Here is a 17,636-nt window from a genome sequence, read left to right as displayed (position 1 = left end):
AATGGATTAATTTGCATATTAAACAAAATGAAAGGATTGCAACAGGCAAGTTATAATTGTGTCATAACATATAACTGATCGTATGAAAAAAAAACAAATCTCATATCATAAAGTTACATTCATGACTTTACACACACAAATAAAAATAGATACGTTTATTACTACATACATTTGTACAGGATTACGGGGTATATATTAATATACTCCTCAAAAGGGAGAGGAAGCCTTAGCCCAGCAGTGGGACATTAACAGGATGTTACTGTTACTGTTATATATGTTAATTTATACATATAAATGTTTATAAAAATAATATTATTTATTCAATTAAGCTCATTAAGGCGCTTTTAAGTCGTCATGTTATAGTATTAAGTTAAATGTAAAGCTACAAGCTATAAAGTTTAATGCATAAAATTCTGGTCCGAAGGTCTCAATAAAACACAATTCATGGCAAAGGGCAGACAATACCGTTACTGTAATGAATTCTAAATAAAAATCCTATCTTGGCTAATGGACTGCAGGAGCTTTTAGCTATAGGAGGCGAGACGCAAACAGCGATATGACATTGACCTTTAGACCTAACCCTTATAGCTTGATCACTTACTAGGGATGGATATAATCGATAAAAAACGTTAGACTATGACCGCTAAATGTTGTACAGCAGCCTTGTAAGCAGATAACAATAAAACATTCCTGAATGTACACAGAACTTTTTTAAGCAAATAAAATATATGTGGTTAATTATACCTGCTAGCTATTTCCTAAATCTTCGGCATAATAAAAATTCCAAATAAACAAACCGAAACTCGAGTAAATATTAATGATATATTGACAAACTATCTACGAACTCATTTGTTTAAAATTATGGATGATGGAGGAGTAAGCAAGAGAGTCGTCGTCTTCATTTCCTTCTTCATGAATCAACGTTATTGTCTCGAGTATTCTATCTCTGCTGTGTCTATGGGAAGTTAATCATTCGATTTAATCGTGACCTTGGTATTCATTAAGATAAAGATATTGTCATGATAATTTGCATGACGCCTATTATAGTTTACACAGACCGAAAATCACCCAGTGTATCTTCTCGTCGTTATTTCTAGAAGTGTTTGTCAGTGGTCGAAATTCGATCATAATTAATAAGAATTATTCCTCAAGCTTTCATTTATCAATTTTATAACTTATTTTTCCATGTTTTAATTAACATCAAAAATTGAAAAAAAAATCAAAATCATATTTATATATAGAAATGGCATATTTGCTAAATAGGAAAAATAATTAAAGAAAATAATAGAAAACACTTTTATTAGAATTGATACTTAAAATAAAGGTAATATAGATATTTACAATCAAACTATTATTTATCTGCTATATTATCGATGAAGACATATCTATGAAATTATAATTTAAAGAAATTCAACATACATATGCAGATGACCCTGTCATACTGACTGTATTTGGCAACGTTAAAATTAATATATAATACTATATATTTACAATAACTATTATCTTGTTGTACGTATAAATAAAGCAATAATTTATTTAAATTCAATATAATTAAATTTTATTAAAACTGTTAAGTACAAAAAATACTTTAATAAAAATGCTTATCATTGTGATAAGCTAATGAAATACAATTGACTACGTAATGCAGTGAACGTATTAATTCCATATATGGCCATAACAATATTTGACACCTTTTTTATAAATTTTTTTTATTTAAATTGTAATTAATTCAGTGGGTCATAAACGACCCCGTGGGCAGATAAGGGCTATTTAATACATGTCTTAGGTTACCATTATTTGAAGCTGTCCAGCGCTGCCAAAGTCTAACATGCGTGGTGTAACATTTTTATTTTCCATACATTGAATATATTATAACTTTTTTCTATTACATCTAGTTTTCAGCTGTTTTCATATCGCAGTTCTAAGCTTTGAAGACTTTGTGGTAAATACATTAATTTATCTAATGTGCAATCTATCTTTTACCGCAATCTTGTACGACAAAAGCAATTTTTAAAGCAATAATTGCTGTCAAAATTTCATTTTAATCTATCTACATTATATATTTTATTGGAATGTATGTAATCTCATATAGATTTACAAATATAATTATAAAGTTTAATGAAAAATATTAAAACATGTTTTCTTTTAGGAACTTCTCTAATGCATGGTAAAGATGTGGCCTCACTCCTCCAAGACCGTGGTCCTCGTCGGTGTAACTCTGTAATAGTTTTGATATTTTAAAATAGTGGCAAACACAGACTATACTTAGAACTGTCGTGTTTAATTGGGAGCAGTGAAATTTTACTTTAACTTTACGTTATTGTTTTTAATAATTTTATAGTTTTAATAAATAATTTGTTAATAATTTGAAAAATATGCATGTTAGTTAAATAATTCCAATAATAGTTAGAATTATCGGTTCTTTTATAATACTTGTCGCTATTAAAGTTGAAGTTGATTAATGCCATTTAAATAAAAACATTTAAATTTAATACACTAACCATCTGAGTGAAATAGACATCTCGTCTTTGCAGCAGCCTGGATATCAACATGGCGTGCTGGTAGTGTACGTTATCGTCTTCCGTGCCGTGGACAAGGAAGTACCGTTTGCTTCTATAAGCCTCCACCTGTAATATAATTGTGAAACCCCGTATGTATATGAAGACTTATTAAACCTCTTTTCTACTTAAAAATTAAAAAAATATATGCTATTATAAATGATTAAAAAAATACTTTTTTAACTGAATTCCAAATTCAAATAACACACTGTAATAGTGTGTAAATTATATTAGTAATACACGATAATTATAAATGATGTACATAAATCGTTTATATGACAAAAAATACTAATAGAAATTATATATAAATAGCGCCATCTAGCGTTAAACAGAACAACTTCACACTTACCACATCCTCGGTTAGAAGAGATGAGTTCGCGTATCCGTCAACGTTGTTTTGCGGAGTATCCATGTATCTCTCCGTATAGATGGTGTCTATAATAATTTTCTCAGATTTTATATTCAATATTTTTTTATATAAGATATTATTACATACAATATTACTTTTTTAGAATAATAATAAACATAGAAATTAAAGCTAATTTTAACAGTTTATCATAAAAATACAGATGTGATAGCAACATTTTTATATCATACAATGTGTTTTATATTTACATATAATGTATTGATTTTTTGGTTCTGATTCCATTTAATAAACAAAATCTCATAATAATATTCCAATATAATTGATAACATATTCGTCTTATTGCCTCTACTGGTGACTGGTGCTGATTTATTTTTCGCCCAGAGGATCGAGATTACGATTCAAAGGGGAAATGCTGCAAGCAATTAGCAGGAACAGTTTCTATCAAAAATGTAGTTTACCGTAAAACCGCCAATCAACGACCGGGGCAACAGCAATAGCACATCGGAAGACGTCTCCCCCACGCGCCAGCGCCAGCGACGCCGCGTAACCGCCGTAGGACCAGCCCCATATACACGTACGATTACGGTCTATCCAATGAGTTTGTTGTTGGAGAAATCTAATGACAAATTTTTAATTATATATATAAAAAAAATACTACTACCACGAACATGGTCGTGAACGTCTGAGTAGATAGCATCTACTCATGAGATTATCTTACCCCGAAAAAGCAATACTCAGTATTGTTGGATTTCGGTGTGAAGGGTAAGTGAGCCAGTGTAACTACAGGCACAAGGGCATAACATCTTAGTTCCCAAGGTTGGTGGCGCATTGATAAGGTAATCATAGATGGTTCTTGCAGTGCCGATGTCTATAGGCGGTGATAAGCAATTACCATCAGGTAGTCCATATACCCGTCCACCTAGCTATTTTATTTTAAAAAACTAGACGGCTTGTAATAATTACAAAGTTACCGCAACACTTGATTTTAACTTGCTAATATTTGTTGAGTTAGATGATTTTTATAATTTAATCATGTCTTACTATCTCCACTATTAACTTCAGGCACAGGCAAAATAAAATCGACTGAATATTACAATAGAAAATATTGAATAGTACAACCATTTATGAAATGCTGTTGATTATAAGTAAATAAATAAAATAATTATAAATGACTAATCATTCCTGAAATATAACTCACCTGGCAACAGTAATTTGATCCTCGATTTCAACGGTTCCTAGTTTTCTGTTCAGCGCAAACATATTTTCAACTCCACGAAGACCAGAACCTCTTCCATCAATACGAGCCACTGCGATGCCATAACGGCTGACGAGCGATGAACCCCAATCAATGTTCCATTGCTTTGTGACTAGAGCTGTATCGGGACCTCCATAACTAAGAAAAAAAAAATTAACACATTCTCAATAAATGAGCAATCTAGTGCAAAACTATTTCTTTTTAAATCTGCCTGGTAGCGATTTCGCGCTCTTAAGCAAGCAACATTTTCAGCTTTATATAAACCCCTTATAAATACATACGAAGACGAATAAAATCTCTATGCTACATAAAGTAAAATATTATATAATAATAGTAATTAAAATAATACTTTTTGTTTACTTTTTTCATCTCAAAACGGTTTTAAATCCTTTAAATCTTTTAATAAAATAATATATTTTTTTAGCCAAATCAATATTAATAGCATATAATATAATAAAAATTATAAAAATAATACTTACACATAAACCAATAGTGGTACGTTTGAACGTGAGAAGTAATCAGATGGCACTTGGAGGAGAACATCCGCATCAGGAAGACCTAATCCCAAAGGTACGGTCCTGCGTAAGGTAAGTGGCACGGTGTATGCGGACGCAATTTCAGCAACTCTTGAATTGTCATCCCATACAGACACCAGAGTACCGTTCTAGAAAATATTACAAAAATAATTAAATATTATTATATCATCCTAATAGGCTGTTAATGAACCACCGTTGGGCTAAAACTTAAAAAAGAGGTCCTTTTGAGGAGAAGGTTTGGATCTTATTCCACCACGCTGCTCTAATGTGGATTGGTATGATACACATTTTTCAGAATTTCATCCGAAACACGCAAGTCGAAAAAGAACGCTGTTTTTCTTCATCATTGAGCACAAAATGAGTTATATATACAAATTACGCGCATGATGATACTGTTGTGCTCACTCGGGCTTGAAACCACAATATTTGATTAAGATTTCATGTGTTCAAGCCGCTGAGCCGTCTTAATCATCTTTTTTTTGCAAAATATGTAATTAACACACATAAAACACAAACGCTTTGATTATCCTAGCGTTATTTATGTCATTTAAATAAAAAATAGCGTTAGTGGTTCGTATGGTAGGCGCGTATCGTATGGGATAATAATGATTTGCAAAAAATAATTAAAAATGTTTTGCATGAGTTTTAAATAATAACAAAGAATCGGCTTAACCGATAAAATTTGGTTGAACGCCCTTTTAAAAGATTGCCAGGATTAGTCTTTTGATATGGAGTCAAGGCCCACCATTGAGTTTTTCATAATGTTTATTTGTTTATGAACTTTAACACACTTAAAAGAATAAAAAATCTTGTGGTAACATGAAAATGTCGTAAAAACACTGTTTGAAAATGGAACATCAGTAATTAACTATACTTACAATATCATGAATGTAAATTTGAGGTATGTCGGGTCCAGCACAGTTTATACTAATACGAGATCCAGAGCCAATCACAGCTTCGTTGTACAGACACTGACCGCCATCAGGTCGCACGATGTTGCACGTGAAGCAAGACACGACGTCATTGTTGTTTAATGTGTAAATGTGCTGTTCTGATGTGTCGTTTTCACTATTGGCTTTATACCAACTGAAACGGAAAAATATCATTCAACTAAGTATTAACATTAAGGCCGGCTGTATTAAAATATAAACAACACTGTTTAATGTTTAATGTGAAGTTTTTCGTAATGTTAAACTATACGTTTCTCGAACATATGACGGTTTTAATAGAACTGTCGGTAAAAATATCATAATTAAAACGAATACTTATAATATTTTTACTCAAATTTATTTGGCATTTTATTTTTAAAATTATTAAGGGTTTCTATTTGTTTTTTTTTATTATAACTTTTTATTTAATTTCACCTTTAATATGGTTTGGTCAAATCTTATAAGAGTAACTATAAACGAGTTTGACCCAACTGATTGAGCCGAAATTTTGCATTTTTTTTAAACTCAACTTTATTAGTTTAGTATAATATGGATTAAATAAAAGTATCTTTTTTTAATTATGTTTTTTTTAATAATATTTCCTACTGATTTCATTTTTATGCATGATTACAGCCACAGTGACCATTCGGAAAAGATACTGTCTAACTGCGCAGTTGGCTAATCTCTCTTGAGATTGGCCGTCGTGGCCGAGATCGATCTGGAGGACATTATTAATAATATTATAGTGATTTACACTACATGCAAACACAACTACACTTTCTAGCCCTTCACTCTCAAAAAGGAAGTCTCACGTTGGAGTGAACGAAGCTGAAAATGTGAAATTGCATGATGAGTTAGCCTATAATTGCGATGTATAGTGATAATAAGTGTCATTATTTGGAATTGTTATTTTCTGGGACAGACATGAAAAACATTGACAATTGTGATGGCTTCCTATAAAATAAAATAAAATAAATAAAATAAAAAAATAAATAAAAATAAAGGAATAGGAATAGGACAGCAAATCTTTACATAAGACCATTTGCTTACTCACATGGTATTATCAGCGGTCCACAGTAGGATATCCCCAACAGTATGAGGTGTGTTAGTACGACGTCTAAAAGTCCAGTTGTTTGCAGTACCGCTTGTAACTTGAATTATTTGCTTGTAACGAACACCGTTTACTGTCTGAAAATTAAAACGAAACATGTCAGTAACAACATAACAATATTGATAGAACCCTAGGAATATATTTTTTATATATTATGCCAATTTATAAAATAATCATAATATTAGTGTTGATAAAATGATTACTTATTCATTTTGTAAACATCTTACGATTAGCGCTCAGTACAAGGTACGGACTAACAGTCTTCGAGCGTCAGATAACGGTTGATAATTAGTAAATGTGTTATTATCCCTTATTCTTTATTATTGCAAGTTCAACTCGGTAGAATCCTAAACGGCGGTAAATTTCAATTTATTTATCTTTTAAAATTACAAAGTGAACTTATAAGAGTTTATTTGATTACAGTTTCATTTTGATTTAGAATAATTTCGTAACTCTGTACTTACATCAGGTAATATTGTGATGAATGAATTTCCTTGCTCGTTAAATATCATCGGTATGTTATCAATCCAACCATTAGCTTCCGAGTAAGTGTAAATCTGAAAGAATATTGTTTTTACAAATAAATTATCATCATCACTTTAATTTGATGTCCTACAAGTCTGACATTTGGTGTATAAAGCAAATAATATTATTAAATAAATAACTAAATATATGTATTTATAAATTATTCATTTATTTTTGTATAGTTAAACTACTTAGTTGTAACTTAACAAACAATACGATCGGGATATGCAATATTGACTATAGTAATTATGATATTTTAAAAATGATACACGCATCGTAAACTCTTACACGCTAAGTCAGTTGTGAACATTTCACGGGGAAGATTCGAGATAAGTTCTTACAACACCGCTGTTACTATTAATTAATATTACAGTAATTACCTGAGTGCATGTGGGAGATGCCTCAGTGCAGATCACCACTCGTAGTGTCGTTTGAACGCGGTTCGTCCACATTATAGCAATCCTGTCGTTGCCAACGAACGCAACGGTTTTTAAGATTGGCCTGAAATGAGAAAGTCAAAACTGAATAGAATGCATGCCAATTGTGTGCATTATATTAAAGTATTTGTATCATTGGAGATAATTAATCATGGTACAAACCAATTACAACGCCAGATGGCCTAGTTGTTCAAACACGTGAATTCTAACCGAAAGCAACACAAAATTTAAATGTGCATAATTTAAACAGCATTGGAGCAGCGTGGTGAAATAAACTCTAAGCCTTAAACAGTAAGCCGTTGTTTTGTATTGAGATAGTTACGCTACCGTTTGAGGAATTTCAAAAAGCAGAAGTCACAGTCGTAGTCAATGTAACTCAGTCAGTGAGTTACTTTTTAAGGAATCTAATACATATTTTGATTCAAAATTTGTGTTATTTTTTTTTTATAATATAAGTAGGCTTACGAGCAAATGGGCCGCCTGATGGTAAATGTTCACCAATACCCATAGACATTAGTATTGTAAGAAATGTTATACATCGCTTACATCGCCAATGCGCTCCCACCCTAAGGAACTAAGATGTTATGTGCCTTGTGCCTGTAATTACACTCACTCACTCACCCTTCAAACCAGAAAACAACAATACCAAGTACTGCTGTTTTGTGGTAGAATATCTGATAAGTGGATGGTACCTACCCAGACGACCTTGCACAAAGCCCTACCATCAGTAAATTTTAAAGGTCTATTAGGTTTAGCAGGATTGAATAGTATGAATTTACTTACTCATTAAGATCCGTGGGTGCAGTGAAAACTGTGTCAACGTTGGAAGCGATGTTTCGAATGCTGACTCTAACAGTTGGATTCGTTGTACCAGACTGTAAATAAGACAATATCATTATACATACTTGGCTGATAATATACTAAGATCGTTTACACGAAATTTATTTTAATAGGTGAAGTATACATATGTATTCTACACGAGAAGATTTTTTTTCCTAAAACAATAATGAATTGTATAAAATATCTAAAACTATACATTTATTAAAGGGAGGCAAGCGAGTTACTGGGCTGTCTTATGTTAAGATTTCACCCATAGATAAACAATGGGATTGAAACTTAAATCTCTTATCTTAAGTAAGCTTAGGTATCTTAAAACTCAATTTCCCATCACACCTTACTCTTCAAACAGGAACAGCAATTCAGTGAATTGATTAGACGAATAATTAATGGCTGACAAAACGAATACAGAAAACCTACCACTCGGTTCTTATTATGAAAAAAAAATGAAATTATTTTGAATATCTCCACATTATATCTTCAATCATAAGTATCAGTCCTTGTACATAAAAATATACAAATAAACCTTTCACAATAAATAAAATGCGCTCTAGTATAAATGATTAAAACTCACGATCCGTGATGTTCGGATACATTTCAATTTCAAGGGTCGTATATATATTGAAACCAAAAACCATTGGTTTACATAGCATAATGACATCATATATTATTCAAAGCTGGTATCATTAGATATTTCGGTTTTATTTCGGTTTATATTTATTATCCGACATTTTTCGTGACTACGAGTGTAACCCTGGTGAATTCCTAACGCCCGGCAAATTCTTAGATGCTATTAAAATTTTCTTAATGGATAAGCCCGAGATATAAAGCCACTGCTAACGAATTAATTAATTTTATTTAAGGATATAATGTAGTGTTGTGTATTGGAAGAGCTAATATGATATCGAAGATGAAACCCGGACAGCAACTTTGAGTTATCATGTGCTTAATTTATGGTTATGTCATGTCATTCTACAAGGTGAAATAAAACATCGTGAACAGAATTCTGAATTTGTATCCACCAACCCGCGTCGCAATAGCATAATGAGCTCCAAACCTTCTTCGCAAAAGGAAAAACCATATACTTTTACAAATTGTACACTAAATGAAAATGCACAATGACAAAGTTTAAATTACAATATAAGAAATCTTTAAGTAGACTAGTGAGTATCTGAGACAGACATACGAGAAAATGTAAGATAAACACAATGTCCTATCGAACAAAAACACTCAATCAATGCAATGAATTATGATCACATTAAGAAAATGTTAGATCAGAAAACTTGTTATAAAATGTCTTTTAAAAGATGGTAGGGTTTTTTATTTATTTAATTTAAATACATTTTTTGTCTTTAAATATATTAAAAAAGGTAAAATATCATTTTAAATATGTTTTGTTCATAAAGGTAAAACTAAAATGCTAAATTAAGTTAGGTTTTTCTTTTTTAAAACACCGCTAGTAACGTTAATCCAAGCGTAAACACGAGTATGAAGTTGTGCTGGCATAAATGTTTCAAATTAGCAAACTTTTTCGAAACAGTTCGCCGTCATTAAAGTAACTAAACATTTTTTTTTCAAACAATCCAAAAAATGACTTACAAAACTATTTAGTGTATAAAAACTTTTTAGACGCATTAGGTAAGTTTTATTACGAAATCTCTATAAAGATATGAAAATATAGTTTGCTGTAGCGAAATCATTGAGGTGGGTGTAACCTTCGATTTGGAGAAGCGTTTTTATATTGGTCTGCCTCTCGATTATCTCTTCTTTAATTGTTAATTGGTTGGGTTGGATGAAACACATACAGTATTGAGTTTTTAGAGTCCTTTAGTCTCGTTAGCGCACAGGTGCTATTTAAACTTAAACATCGATTCAATCGAACAAAAGAATGTATTAAATAAGACTACGTTGGTCTGTTGGTGTGTTGGTTGTGTTGGACAAAAGTCTACAACATTGTATTGTATCTTTGACATAAAATTCACAGGTATTGACTAATATTTAGTTTACTTTGGAGTATTAGTTCAAAAACATTTCTACAATAGGTATAACATCTTTTTGATTACTGGATTGAAGCCAGCCTTCCAGTCTAGTCATGACGTTTCGTCCAGAAAATCGGAATCACGGCTCAACGAGGAAATCCACGCAGGCATGTTTTATCCAGTAGTTTTTTTTTTAATACTAAATTATATTTTGTATATTTAAATTCTCAATTTAATCTTTTTTTTTTTTGTATAACATATTTCAAATAATATAATAAAGTTTCTAGAATAAAATATGTTATTTTATTTTAATTTCACTAGATTTGCTCTAATATCGTAAATATGTTATAATTGCAAACTAATTTTCTATAACAATTAGTTATCTGTGTTATTTACACCAAAATATATTAAATTAATTAATTCTTGTTGTTAAGAAAAATCATTACTTCATTATTTTTTAACGCTAACCTTAGATCTATTTGATCTAAATGTGATCGAATTATTATATACCACACCAGGCTACGTTGATTCCAAATTAAATTTGACTTACCTTCGGGTATCTTATATCGCGGTGAGTTGTATATTGAGAGTCCACGGAGCCTGGTATGCCGAAGTGCGGTATCTTCATTACCCTAACATTTGTATCGTCAAATGTCGCATACGCCATCCTGGAGCCATCACGCGAAAACCAGAGCGCGTTGTTAGAACTAAACACCTCCTCTGCACAAGATCAAAACGAATCATTAGTAAATTTTGATAAAATTAGTGAACGCAAAGTTTTTTTCTTGATTTATTTTTTATTTTTCAGATATGTTGTTATTGATGTTATTTTAAATCGCCTGCGTTTTATGATTTAAAAAATACCGAGAAACGGTATTCACTGCCTGATACATTACATACACTTATACTCAATGCTTTTTAAAGGCTCTTGAAGCGAGTGCTACATAATGCATTTGTATATCGTATCTCCGCCACGATTTAAATATTTTATGTCTAAACACTAAAGAAGTTTAATAATAGTACGAATAAAAAACTACTAATTTAATTTCAAATGTAACAAAAATTTATATAACAAAAACATACCTTCATATACCCAATCAGGAACACCGTTATAGATAATATTCTTTTGTCCATTAGTCGTTACTTGCTGAGGTGCATTCGTCAAATTCGATTGGTAGTAAATATTGTTCAAGTAAACGAAAGCCAGTGCTGTACCCGAAGGACCCCAAACGAAGTTCTGGAGAATTGCATCCTCAAGATCAACTCCGGGAGGAGTAATGTGTATGACCTCACCAGTTATGATATCAATCGCTGAATATCGAGCCTCGAAGCTGTGCCTGTATACCTACAATTATATGACTTCATTTATTTATTAATTTAAAGGTAGTCATTACATATATATATGATATAAAATTCAATTTTTTTTTAATTATCTACTTATTTTAATCTCAAGTCAAGGTGTACGCAATATTTTGAAAGAAAATAAATAATAATTATAAAATCAATCTCTTTGGCTGAAATAAAATTTCTCGTGAACACATTTAGTAGGAATCATTATCGAATTCATGAATTTTACATAACTAAGTTGTTAGTTTGGCAACTTTAATAATCTAAAGTAAATATATAATGATATTTAGTTAGAACTACGTAGATCATACATCTATGAACGTGACACAATAATAATAAAGGTCCTAAATGTGATCTTTGAGGAACACCAGTAGTTGGGATGAATTTCAAACCATTATTACCTCTCGATGAGTTTTTCCTAGACGCCGAATATGCCAAAAAAAACTAATAAAAATAATTTAATAATAAACTTAAGTAACTCTAAATAACATTCACACCAGAGTTTGAACTAAATATTATTTTATGTTCAAAAAGCAATTAGTAAAAGTGCCAAACATTTGTGTTAACAATACAAAATAAATTCATAATACTGTGACTAATTGTTATGTCAAGGTTCGATTTGTTTCGGTTTTATGGTCTATTTAAGTGCAAAAAGTTTAACGCTTGTATGATACAAGCAAAAAATATCTTTATTAAAAATCTAAAGATAGAATAGCTAGAATCGATAATACGAGGATTTTTAATAGCTTGCAACCAATCACGACCTGAAAGATTTTAGGCGCAGTACCCCACCGTTTCACATACTTTCCGAGGCACGGGAGTGTACAAACTTTCAGGCTGCTACTAGAATTTTTGTCAGAAAAATCCAATAAGTTTTTATTGGACCGACCTGGGGTTTGAACCTTTGACCTTAGGATCTGCGCCTGCTATCTGGCCACTATACTTACGAGGCAATAATTAATATTGTATTCGCTTAGCCTTTATTGTATCAACTTACCTCCATAAAATTTTAATTAAAAACTGGTCTTGCTGATCATAATTAAGTTTAAAAACAAAAACTAAACGAGATATTGGTGCACGATTTAAGAGTTTAGAGATACCGAAAAAATGCCAGTCATCAGTCAGTAGTTATATTTGATATTTTTAATAATAATTCTATATAATATTATCTGTGTACTCTCAACGTTCATTCACTCTAGTCAATGTTTGTAAATATAAATTTTATACCATTAGGTTCCTCGATCCTTCTGTAAGCGTAACATTATTTAAGATCACGTCTGTTGCTATAAAGCTTTTAGAGACACGAGTCTTGAATTAATTTCGTTTACTTTACGCCATTTGTTTATTAAATTACGCTATCGTGATTAAGTTTAAAAGGGTCTGTTTTATTTTCTTAATATAACATCAGTACTTTTATATTCCAACGATATTATATACAAAAAGCACAAAAAATTGTTGAGAATTACTCGTGATTCAATAGAATAAGCTGAATATAAGTGATATTACTTTTTTTTTCTTAAAAGCGCTTAGAGCAGCTGCCAGCTAAGACACAATTCGTATTTTTCATTTTCTTTAAAAATTGTACGAGGCATCTGATATAGCGTTTTTTGCCAATGAATTGCGAACTATTAACAACCTAAACCATAATTTTGTATCAGAAAACTGTTACGTTAGTTGCGCTTACTGAAAATGCAACCAACGATCAAACCCACTTTTTAATCTGTATTTCCCATTTTTTATGTTCTTAATAAGAGAACAGACCCCTACCATAAATATTGGCTTGAAAAAAACATTAAACAACAATTGTGATAATGCGACGCCAAGGAATGGGACTCAATATGTTATGTCTCCGAGGCATGCAAAACGACTAGCTGTCAACCTTTAAACTGGAACATAGCAATGCAAAGTATTTGATGGTGGGAGAAATAATGAGTGTGTAGCGCCAACAAACAAGCTTCACGATCAATAAATGCATCAATTAAAAAATACTTACCGATTCTTCGTTGTAAGAAAGCACAACATATCTCCCATCAGGCGACAACTCCGTCACTCGGAAGGATTGTTGTAAGATCTAAAACAATATTTTTAATGAAAATTCATGTCACATCATTATATACATTTAATATATAATTGAGCTGCACTCGACTGGCTACACTGTTTCCAAGTATATACTAACTTTAACAATTTAAGTTCAACTAGAACTCGTGTAAAACGCCTGAATTAACAAAGTTTCGCTTAAGGTGTTTGACAAGATTAAGTAAGGTTTAGATTATATACAAAGTAAGTAACACATTATAAGTAATTACACACATTAAGTTTTATAATTATATTTTATTTCATAATATATCAATTGAATGATTACACCTACACTGGAATATACAAATACAACTATCAACGGAACAACGTGTATTCCTTTCTTATATACAACATTTTATTTTTTTGCAAGTAAAGTTTATTCTGTTGGAAAGCTAATAAAATTGCTTTAAGCTTTTATTCTCATCGAAGAACAGAGCAATTTAAATTTAAAAAAAAACGCTTAAAAGTATAACTAGTTAGCATTTTCCTAGCTCAACCCAAATTATAGTTATGTAAATGAAATTAACTCCATACAAAAAAAAATATTAAAAATATTCGTCTCTTTTTCCAAGTTATATCTTTGTTCCTTTTATTAAAAATATAACACATTTTTGCCTCGGCTGATTACAGTAGAGGTAATAACAAGAGTTGTTATATTTTGAATATGATCGAAGTATGGTAGCTTTATTATTAGTTTTTTAACTTTAACTTAGCTGTATTGTTTATTTTGAGTGATTATTTTATTAGTAAATCTTATGAAAAAAGGCGCATTAATTATAATAAAAATATAAACCTGTGATGTATTTGCAACAATGATTGTTGGACTCTTTGAATCAACGTCATACAGCACCAGATCACCATTGGCATTTCTGAATAATATTTCGCCATCTGAAATAATTAATTGAAATATCAAATCTGTTATCACGTCCTTGCGTAAAATAAGTTACGTAAAACGTTTGTGACAAACTTAGATTCTTTTATATAGTATAGGTTGGCGGTCGAGCATATGGGCCACCTGATGGTAAATGGTCACCAACGCCCATAGACATTGGCATTGTAAGAAATGTTGACCATTGCTTACGTCACCAATGCGCCACCAACCTTGGGAACTAAGATGTTATGTCCCTTGTGCCTGTAATTACACTGGCTCACTCACCCTTCAAACCGGAACATAACAATAACAAGTACTGCTGTTTGGTGGTTGAATATCTGATGAGTGAGTTGTACCTACCCAGACGGGCTTGCACAATGCCCTACCGCCAGTAGTTTCTGTACATTCTGCATCAACCTAAGTGATTATAAGAAATATTTCATACCATGTTTTATCACTTTATTTGAATATGACACTAATAAATTTAGTGCATAGTAAAAATATATATAACTATATTTCTGAAGGTGACTAAAAAAGTTTAAAAAAAACTTACTTGATGCCCAAGTCCCATTAAATATAGGCGAAGCAAACTCCCCATTTATGACATCTTCCAAATTAATCTCACCCAGCCCCGGCGTCGATGGTGGTGCCTCAGTTGTAGTCGTTGTTGTTGTTGTCGTCGATTGCGTTGATGGTATAGTTATTGTTGTTGGGAATGTCGGACCTTCCGTCGTTGATATAATAGGTTCAGCCGGACCTGCATCGTTTCCGGTTAGCAACACTACAAGGGTGATAACAACACCAATCGCAACCAACATTGCGACAAAACCGATAGCATATGTCACTCTTTTCGACTTTTTACTTGCAACCAGGACCTGCGAAAATACAATCGTTTATACTGAAACAATACAATATCACTTTTTTCCAAATAGATAAAAACACTCAAATGGATCTTTTAGATAACACCATTCTTTTTTAAAGATATAACACTGTTGCTGAGATAACAGATAACATCGTTCTTCATCTTAGATTCTTAGATTGATCCTAATCTTGCACAAACCAATTCAATATAAACAACGAATACCAACCTCACAGGAAAACTTTGTATAAACTGACAATTATAAAAACAGATCAGGTCTTATATCATCCTAATTGTTCAGCAAGGTGAACAACTTATTAAAAGTCGCGATATCACCACTTCAACTTCTGATATAAAAAGCATGAATTAATATTAAACATTAAAAATTCACGATTTAAATAATTCTAACTTCCTTTAAGGTATTAAAATTGTCTTATTTTAATCACGATAACTAAGGCATGTTCGCCTCTGATTTATAATACTGAACGATCAGTTTCACTTCTTTGATTTTATTTTCTAGTGGTCAATGATTCACCGTTATCAGGAGGGTTATCAACTTGACTTATAAACACTATTATATAGTAGTTGTAATTACTATGACATAGTCTTTTTACGCATCAATTATCCGGAATAATGAATTTAACTTAAATTGCAATATTATCACATTACTCGATATTATAATTTTCAGTATATGTAAGGGCGGCCTAATCTTTATTACTGACCACATAGACGTAATTTCCTGAGAAACGGGACGTCCGGTACAGTGATGTTCTCGAGGCAACGTGTTTTCTATTCCATCCAACAAAAGATTTTAGTGATTATTGGCATATAGCTACAATACTATTACTATACCATTAATTTAAATTTAACTATAAAGTTATATTAATTGCATTGGAATTTACCTATAAGAATTCATTATATGTTTCTCATGAACGAATGCATGTGATATTTTACATTCCAAACGATGTAAATGTAAAATATATACAATATTATATAAAAATATTGATTTAATAAATCGAATTTATATATTGCTACTATTAAAAATATAACTCTATGTAACGTTCTTGATTACATGTTGTTTTACAACTATGACTTTGTCTTTGAAAATTATTAAAAGCAATTGCAATATCACTACCTGATCGCTGGTGCCCATCTCCATGGTCGAGTTGCCGTTATCTTGTGCCATAGTGAAGCGGATAAAAGATCACCTGTAAAGAAATAGCTGTGTGTAAAACATAATACATTGTAAAATAGCAAAAGGAAATAAAATTTTCTTAAGTCTATATGTTTACACGCTTTGTAAATAAAATTCAATAAAGTCATCGACAAGAACACAGCTTGATAATATAAAAAGAATATTGACTTTAATTATTTTATTTTTAATTTTTAATACATCTAATTGCGCGTATTTTAATATGCAAATATTTAGAAATGAAATGAACTAAATTTATACTTAAAATAATATATATCTATCTGTTACGTTTAAATAGGAATTATATATATATATTTTATATCGAAAATAAACATTAAATGTTTAGGAGGTGTTCAGTTACAGCAACGATATAAATGTCGCACCCATAAAATCGTTTTCGTTGCATACAACACATTTTTGCAAAGGATAAGACTGTTTGATGAAAACATAAAGTGTATATGGAAACATAATATATGAAGTAAAACGTTTGCCTCCTAAAGGATATCTGAATAACAAGTTTGAAATGAAATTTCTATCGTTTACCTTTCTTATTGCTATAATTTTGCACTACATTATAAAACCTTGAATGCATTTCAGAGTTATGTACGTTCTATTTTTATAAAATAAACAATTATAGTTTTTATAAATAGGTTAATAATATATATTTTCTATTTGAAATTCTCTAGATTCGACCGAAAGTACTAAAAACGGAACTACATACTAACAAGTCAGTATTTATATGTTAACAAAACTAGGA

At 31.0% G+C, this 17,636-nt stretch overlaps 1 protein-coding gene across 2 annotated transcripts in view; it reads right to left on the bottom strand.

Annotated features, from left to right (window-relative positions):
• Positions 1 to 1,282: 1,282 nt before the first annotated feature.
• LOC126781829 (venom dipeptidyl peptidase 4) overlaps positions 1,283 to 17,636 on the bottom strand; it is a 42,686-nt gene continuing 26,332 nt past the window's right edge. The window contains exons 2-18 of one of the 2 annotated variants that reach the window (XM_050506905.1): positions 16,823 to 16,895; positions 15,382 to 15,703; positions 14,751 to 14,845; positions 13,875 to 13,952; positions 11,618 to 11,879; positions 11,085 to 11,254; positions 8,502 to 8,593; positions 7,662 to 7,782; positions 7,221 to 7,313; positions 6,700 to 6,833; positions 5,595 to 5,802; positions 4,660 to 4,844; positions 4,124 to 4,318; positions 3,384 to 3,541; positions 2,908 to 2,993; positions 2,502 to 2,627; positions 1,283 to 2,218 (exon numbers count right to left, since the gene is read on the bottom strand). In XM_050506905.1, the coding sequence (XP_050362862.1) occupies positions 2,129 to 2,218; positions 2,502 to 2,627; positions 2,908 to 2,993; positions 3,384 to 3,541; positions 4,124 to 4,318; positions 4,660 to 4,844; positions 5,595 to 5,802; positions 6,700 to 6,833; positions 7,221 to 7,313; positions 7,662 to 7,782; positions 8,502 to 8,593; positions 11,085 to 11,254; positions 11,618 to 11,879; positions 13,875 to 13,952; positions 14,751 to 14,845; positions 15,382 to 15,703; positions 16,823 to 16,873 (2,466 nt within the window). In that variant the 5' untranslated portion in view covers positions 16,874 to 16,895 and the 3' untranslated portion in view covers positions 1,283 to 2,128. Of the gene's footprint in view, positions 2,219 to 2,501; positions 2,628 to 2,907; positions 2,994 to 3,383; positions 3,542 to 4,123; positions 4,319 to 4,659; positions 4,845 to 5,594; positions 5,803 to 6,699; positions 6,834 to 7,220; positions 7,314 to 7,661; positions 7,783 to 8,501; positions 8,594 to 11,084; positions 11,255 to 11,617; positions 11,880 to 13,874; positions 13,953 to 14,750; positions 14,846 to 15,381; positions 15,704 to 15,916; positions 16,178 to 16,822; positions 16,896 to 17,636 lie in introns of those variants that run through there. The other variant, XM_050506906.1, reaches the window with a different exon arrangement.

The sequence above is a fragment of the Nymphalis io genome, chromosome 4 (assembly GCF_905147045.1).
Source record: "Nymphalis io chromosome 4, ilAglIoxx1.1, whole genome shotgun sequence".
Classification (NCBI taxonomy): Eukaryota; Metazoa; Arthropoda; class Insecta; order Lepidoptera; family Nymphalidae; genus Nymphalis; species Nymphalis io.
This window is presented reverse-complemented; position numbering and strand designations above follow the sequence as displayed.